Source organism: Sinocyclocheilus anshuiensis, unplaced genomic scaffold, assembly GCF_001515605.1.
Source record: "Sinocyclocheilus anshuiensis isolate Anshui unplaced genomic scaffold, SAMN03320099.WGS_v1.1 scaffold788, whole genome shotgun sequence".
Taxonomy (NCBI): Eukaryota; Metazoa; Chordata; class Actinopteri; order Cypriniformes; family Cyprinidae; genus Sinocyclocheilus; species Sinocyclocheilus anshuiensis.
The window spans coordinates 372,787-380,082 of NW_015558586.1; the positions used below are offsets into that span (position 1 = coordinate 372,787).

Genomic DNA, 7,296 nt, shown 5'->3' on the forward strand with positions numbered 1-7,296 from the left:
CACATTTTTGAAAACAACTTTTAATAATGTTCTTGCATCCACTGAAGCACAAAACATGCATCATCATGTTTTACACAAACTTTTGGTGTTCATGCAGATCAAATACCATTTGTAATTTTTAAAGCAACAAAGACACAGAGCAAATGTTAAGAAATTCTTCAATTCATATACCTTTTTTTCAATTCAACTTTTAACTCAAATTGTTATGCTGAAAAAATGTTTGTTAGAGAAATGCATATTAGAATAATTTTTGGTAGTGGTCTCTCAGACGTTCAGACTCCACTGTATATCAGTGGTTCTCAACATAGGGTCCAAGGTCCACTTTGGGGGCCTCAGTATGACTTAAATATATTGTTAATATAATAAAAAGATCTAACTCTAAATTAAAATAGGAAAAGAATAGATACAACCAAGATATAAACTGAAAAATATTGGAGGGCCTTTGAAAATTGGGTTGGACTTTGTTGGGCTTTCAGTTGAGAACTGCTGCTGCACAGTATAATGTTAAAGGGATAGTTCAACCAAAAATGAAAATTACCCTATGATTTACTCACCCTCAAGCCGTCCTAGGTGTATATGACTTTCTTCTTTCAGACGAATACAATCAGAGTTATATTAAAAAATGGCCTGGCTCTTCCAAGCTTTATAATGGCAGTGAATCGTGGTCCAGATTTTAAAGCCCAAAAAAGTGCATCCATCTATTATAAAATATGCTACACCGCTATGGGGGGTTAATAAAGGCCCCCTGAAGCGAATCGATGCATTTGTGTAAGAAGAATATCCATATTTAAAACTTTGTAAATGAGGCTTGAGAGTGAGTTTATCACAAGGAAATGTTCATTTTGGATGAACTATCCCTTTAAGTTTATTGCTGCATTGTATATTATGTGCAGCTTTGTGTACAAATGTATTTTCCATGGTTAAAATTCACGTGGAATTAAAAGGTTATAAATCTGAAAGCAGATCCCAAATGCAACAACTGTTGACTGTAAATATATACTTTAATTGGTGACCAATTTTGTTCTGTACATTTACACACTGAAATATTTCATAAACTTTTTTTTCAAATATTTTCAGAAATTTCTATGTTGACTACAACAGTAGTAATAAAAGTGATACATCAGTGACTAGCGTTGCTCGTCCTTAAATGCTTGATGCAATTGTCTACAGCTCAGCATAGCAACCATTTGACATCATAGAAAACACAAGGCTTTGGAAGTTTGTTTTATTATGAAAAGTGTAGAATATGGACTTGTACAAAAGCGATCCTATTATTTATGGAGATCACGTTCATTATAATTCATTACAATGCTGGATTACCATATTTTTATGAATATGAGGATTTTAAATCACAAACTAGTTAGTAATAACAGTAGAATTGGAAAGAATTAGTGCAGTTTATATTAGAATTTTTATGACAAATCTCAAACGTCTTACTGATGGAACTGTTTAAACAGTGATGTTGTTGATTCAAGTCTACCTTGGGACAACACTTGTCAATCATGGTGATGGGCTTTGTATCCAATGCGATTTAGAGATTCAGTCAATATCATAGTTGACTCAAGGTCTGCCTTGCCAAATCCGGCTTGGCTTTTTTTTTCTTTTTTGGCTTTCTCCATTACACTCCAGCCTTTTTAGCCTTTTTCACTGAAGCACACCATTTTCCTCAATCTGTCAGGTTGTGCTATTATCCTAATATAAATCACGCCTGTACAGGGGTAGCACTGTTGTTCATGAACGGGTATTATTCAGTTTAAATCTTAGGATGTTCAGGACGGGTTTAAGGAAGAAAAAAAAAATGGAAGCTTTAACTTTATACTGAAAACCCTAGAGAGCTTTTTTTTTTTTCATGTGTAAAGTTATTCTTTGTGCTCATGTTGTGGAGGAATGTTGAATTCTTTTGCACCCATGTTTGTGGGATGCTACACATATTTAATTGTGCATTTGTTGTTTAGCAACTTTTATTAAATAATTGAGCCACAAACCAATGTGGCCAAAATTAATAGTACATGAACAACATGCATCAGCGTTTTGGCTAAATCAGCTTGCTGCACAAACAAAACGGGAAATAACCAACAAAAGCAGAACTCATCACTGCTCAGTACAGTTTCAAAAAATTATCATGTACTCTGGCTTCCCAAAGGAAATGTTAAATTCATGTACAATATGCCCTACCTTTATAACCCTGGCCCATCTGTGTTGGATAACATTTTGGAATACCTCATGTGTGACCTCTGAACAGTTATAGCTAACAGTAGTGCTGTCATCGTGACAAAAATGGTATTCAAAGTTCATTGTGTTGCAATCCATTTCGGGGAATCTTATTCGTCAAGTCCTGCAAGTGTTTCTTCATCTAAAGAAAAAAAAAGTGTGATAGGGTTATTACAAATCCACAAAGTGCAATAACCAGAAAATCCACAAAGTACAGTAACCAAAAAAGTTGTTATTCTAAAACCCAGTTTGCAGCTCTACCTTGTATCCCATTTCTCGTGCTTTCTCAGCAAGAGTGTTGTATTTCTCTTTGTTTCTCATGATGTGATCTTTGTCTCCCAGGGCCTCCACATGCTTCAGTTTCTGATGAGACAGTTCCAGCTGCTCCTGATAGTGCTGGTGCTTCTCCACCTTTGTTTCAAAGTGTCCAAGTTCCTCCTAAATGAGAGAAGAAAAAAACGAAACTTCCGGAATTTTGAAAATAATCTTTATACCAATGTAAAGCCAAGCATATTAAAATAAAACTGAAATGCAATATTTAGCAGTAATTTGGCTGTGCAGTAATAATCTGAATGGTATTCATGTTACGACATAAGCGAAGCTTACTTTAAGAGAGTCAAGTTCGTCTTCACTGAGATTTGATCTTTTTGCCATCTCCCAAAGTTCTATGACTCGTGGCTCCTTAAATTCTGCCACAGACAACGAGCATTAGAAAGTCATGCGGCAATTCATTTATGAAACATGAATTCAACCTTAGCGAAGGTCCCCACCACTGTCAGCACTGTAACCCTCATGGGTGATCTTGCGGAGTCGTTCAAAGCCCTGGTTCAGGTTCCTCATCCTCTGCTTCAGATCTGAGTGTTTCTGATGGAGAACATGTTCCTTCATGTCACCCTCCAGAGGACTGATTACATTCTTATGGATCTCTGATGGAAAGAACAGCGCAAGAGACATTTATTCAGCAGGATCTGAAATTTGAAGAAAAAGATTGTGAGAATCTGCTCAGGAGGTTGGAATTTAAACAGCCCCATTATTAAACTTCCCAAAAGCATCGTTAGCTAACTATGGTCGCAAGTTCCGTTATTACCAATGAATTAAACTTTGAAGCAAAACGACGGAATAAAAACACTGAATTTGTCCTTAGATGCCATGTTCGTTACAGCAACATCCCAGAAACGACAATAACCTGATATTGATTATGTTCTCAAAACAATTAATTAGCAGCTTTTACTCTACCACTTGCATTTGACATCATTAATGTAAGTCCTTTATTGTTAAACCAACTTGATTTAAACAACAGAGGTGTGACCATGCTGCTATGTTTTCGGGGGAGCAGTTGTGATTAGTTATGCATCATACTACAGTATATAATTAACCTGGCAAAAAAAAAAAACTTATTAGAAATAGTCTTGCCTCATATAGCCTTTCAGGGATCTTTTATATTCTTAGAACTTAATACTATTACAGATCCTACGTGACATCTTGGCACTAAACTCTAACCTTCTGTCCGGCTGACAGTGTCCATGACAATGTTGTACTCATTGATTTTGTCTTTGTGGTGCTGGAATTCTCTCTGCAAGGTCTGGAGCTCCTCGTCAGAGAACTTTCCAGAAGTCTTAGCCTGAGGATCAAAGGTTGAAGAGAACATTTAAGCAAAGTTAGTAATAAGTGAACACATCTGTAAACCTGCAAATTAGTTACACGTTCACACTCTAGTAGTTGTTTCATCCCATCAGTTACCTTGTTCCACAGCTTGTCCAGCCTTGGGTCATCAAATGTGTCTCCCTCTTTAACATCATGATCTTTCAGTCTGTTGCTGTCCAGTGTCCGGGTGTCTTTTTTCCCATCCATTCCATACTTTGCTAAAATAACTGTGCAAACAAACAAAGATATTTATTATATGAAAGATGTAGTCATTTTAGTTACCAGTGTGCTCCATATCATAAAAACAATAGCATTTTCTCTTTAATATGTCCTGTCCCAGCTTCCAGTAGCAATAGGAAATATGTCAACAAATGAAAGAAAACTGTTTGTCAAGCTTTTTTATGAGTTCTTTGAATATCATATGCCACAAAAACAGTCAAATCCTACTATTAAAATTGCGTCTGAGCTTGGCTTCTCTCTCTCCATCCTCATCCATCCCTCCTGCTTTCAGTTTTTTCCACTGAAGTTCATCTTTCTCTTGGATCTTCAAGTCACTGTGGAGTTCTGAGAGTCGCACCGGTGCATGCTGCATCTGAAGCAGATATGGTGATGGACAGTTATACACGTTATAATGTTCAAAAGAAGCCATGTTATAAAACCTGTGCAGTCATGAAATACTATAGTACAGAGATTTAAACACAATGATAAAAGAAGGACAAGCAGAATATCCCATAACACTGACCAAAATGAATTATTGTATATTTATAATATATTGTATATTTTTAATCTGTCACATTACTTACTCTTATCGCCTTTTCCCAAACCTGATTTAGTTTGGCAATCCTGAATTCCACCTGATTGTTGTTTTTATCAGATGCCTTTTGTTCATTCATTTCTTTCGAGTACTTCCCACCCATTGCTCCGACAACAAACAAAGCAAGCAAAAATAGAATCTGCATTTTCATTTTGACACTCAAGAAGCAAATTAGTTACAAAAGGTATGAAAGTGTGTAATGTTTTCTAGAGCATCTGCAGCGCTATTCAGGAAGCGCTACGAGAATCATATAACGTTCACGTGCCTGAACGTCCAGCTGCGCATTGCATCATGGGCCTTGTAGTTTTAAATTACTTAGACATTCGCGCTTTGGAGCGAGTGACTGGACGTTTAAAGACTTCAAATCCCACACAGAGCTGCTTGCTCGTTACCTAGTAACAACGCGGGCTTAGACAGAGTTGCCAAGTCCACGTATTATACGCGGCTTTGGGCTTCTTTTTTTGTAAAGTTGCGTGAAAAAATCCCGGGTCGCGGGTTGCGTTTTTTTTGGGGTTTATTTTATAAAATATGGTTGCTTGTTAGGAAAACCTGACAAGCAACTTCGTTTCTTTTCATTTATGTTTGCTGTATTCTCCTAATGCATTGGTTGACACAGCTGCTGACAGTTAATAGCCAATCAGTGCAAAGAAATATAAGTGCTATAGTCAAATATTCCGCCCTCTCCTCACGCCTGAGAAAAATCACGTTCAAAAAGAAGGCGCGGCGCTGTAATCCAAGCGATGATAGTAGGCTAGTAGACGTAGAGAAGTGGGATGACTTTCTTTTATAAGGCATCCTACGCTGATCTAACCTCTAACTGATACAACAGCAGCAGTGCTGATCACTTGAGAATGATCACCGATACCTGTCATCATCCAATCACAGCCCCCCTCACGCAGTATACCTTAAGTAAATCAGAAATCGTGAACATAACTGTTCAAGGAAGGCTGCGGAACGCTCTGCCGGCTGGTCGCTCCCGCCTCACAGCAAGCGCCGCTCGCACTAACGCCAATTCCGTCCATGTTTTGACTTCAGTAAATCAGTTTTGGTGAATACAAACAACGTGATTATTTTTCATGAGTCCAACATCCCGCCGCGCAAGAGACGTGATCAGTAAGGGAAGTCATCTTTCACTATTGTAATGTAGTTAAATAGAGAAAAACATTTTATATTTAAGTAATAGCATAATTCTTAACCATGGGCCTTATTCTTGAAACAAAATGACCAATAACAAGGTGTCAAGCACCAAAAGCAGCCCATATTAAAGTTTCACAATTTGAGTTGAATTACTGAAATAAATGAACTTTTCCACGACATTCTAATTTATTGAGATGCACCTGTAGCTGCTAAATATGTGGCTATGTTACAGCTCCCCTTTGAAGCTCTTGTGTTTTTCTCTCCAATCCTCTTCTGCTCACAAGTGATTGAAGATGAGTTTTGTTCCTGCTTTGTTGCAGTGTGCTGATTTTTGTAAAATAACTTATGTTTTTGCTTTTCAGATAAAAGGGTGGTTTTAGTTTAATATGTCGCAGGCTCATTTATTGGTAATAAATAATTGATAATAAATAAAATTGATGATAAATTATATAAAAAAATATTGGGCTTGTTTTGGGCTTGTTTTTGAAGCTGCGGTTGCTTATTTGTCTCGCCAGAGTTGGCAACAGTGGGCTTAGAGCAAATGAGATCAATCCACGCACTGGGAATGATGGGAAGCCTACTTGCAGCCATCTGCTTATTGAAACTGCCCACACGATTAGATTTTAAATCTCATTAGATCATAAACACAGACATCCGAAAAGTCTAATATTCATTTTTAATTCCTGAGTGTTAGCCCATCTGTTGGATTTCAAATAAAATAAATAAAATCCAATGCCTGGGAAGCAAAATTCACCCATTATTGTCAGCTCTAACAGGGTTATCAGAGGTGTGAACACTTTTGCAATCTGTCTTGGTCAAGCCTGCTACCTATATTGTAATTTGTCTCTGCCAATTTTCCCAATTAGAATGCTAGTAGTAGTACTATTACTAACTGCTTCCAATACTGGAGATAATACAATGATTGACATAGCAAAAAAGATGAGACCAATTGAGATTCCTCATAAAGGCTACTATAAAATGACTGAATTATCAGGACACTACATGTTTGTATGTCTGTATCAAATTGTGCAACCAACGCTATACTGAAGGATTGTACATACACCTCAAAAATGAAACCCAATATAGGCTACGGGATACATTTACTGAACAGCAACTTAAGTTTTACTGAGAGAGCGAGAGCTTGGGACTTTAATTTTTCAAAACTTTGTACATCTACAACATGTATCAGAGCTAGTTGATCATTCTTGTTATCCCATCACATTAGGAAATATGCTTACATTATCTAACCAATTTGATATAAAATCCATAATGCCTGTAATATCTATCCAAGGTGTCATCACCTTTATAACACCAGCTCTCTGAGGGACCTTTTGTACACAAATTCATATCGATTGAGTCCTCTCTCTTTTACAATCTATCCTGTTCTATGTTGACATATTGCAAAAGCTTGTTTGCACGCACGCACGCACGCACGCACGCACGCACGCACGCACGCACGCACACACACACACACACACACACACACACAC

The 7,296-nt window shown here is 37.3% G+C and overlaps 1 protein-coding gene across 1 annotated transcript; it reads right to left on the reverse strand.

Moving 5' to 3' along the window:
• Positions 1-1,211: 1,211 nt before the first annotated feature.
• Positions 1,212-4,937, reverse strand: LOC107679883 (alpha-2-macroglobulin receptor-associated protein-like). Its single transcript, XM_016475600.1, has 8 exons — positions 4,659-4,937; positions 4,303-4,447; positions 3,952-4,082; positions 3,712-3,832; positions 2,982-3,137; positions 2,818-2,900; positions 2,473-2,649; positions 1,212-2,353 (listed from the first exon to the last, which is right to left on the reverse strand). Exons 1-8 carry the CDS (start codon positions 4,818-4,820, stop codon positions 2,285-2,287), a joined length of 1,044 nt encoding a protein of 347 aa, XP_016331086.1. The 5' UTR covers positions 4,821-4,937; the 3' UTR covers positions 1,212-2,284.
• Positions 4,938-7,296: the final 2,359 nt, after the last annotated feature.

Coding starts and splice junctions, on each gene's coding strand:
- LOC107679883 (XM_016475600.1), bottom strand. CDS start 4,820: ATGAAAATGCAGATTCTATTTTTGCTTGCTTTGTTTGTTGTCGGAGCA. Junction 4,083..4,302: donor GCTCAGACGCAATTTTAATA/GTAGGATTTGAC, acceptor TTGTTTGCACAG/TTATTTTAGCAAAGTATGGA. Junction 2,901..2,981: donor GGGTTACAGTGCTGACAGTG/GTGGGGACCTTC, acceptor TGTCTGTGGCAG/AATTTAAGGAGCCACGAGTC.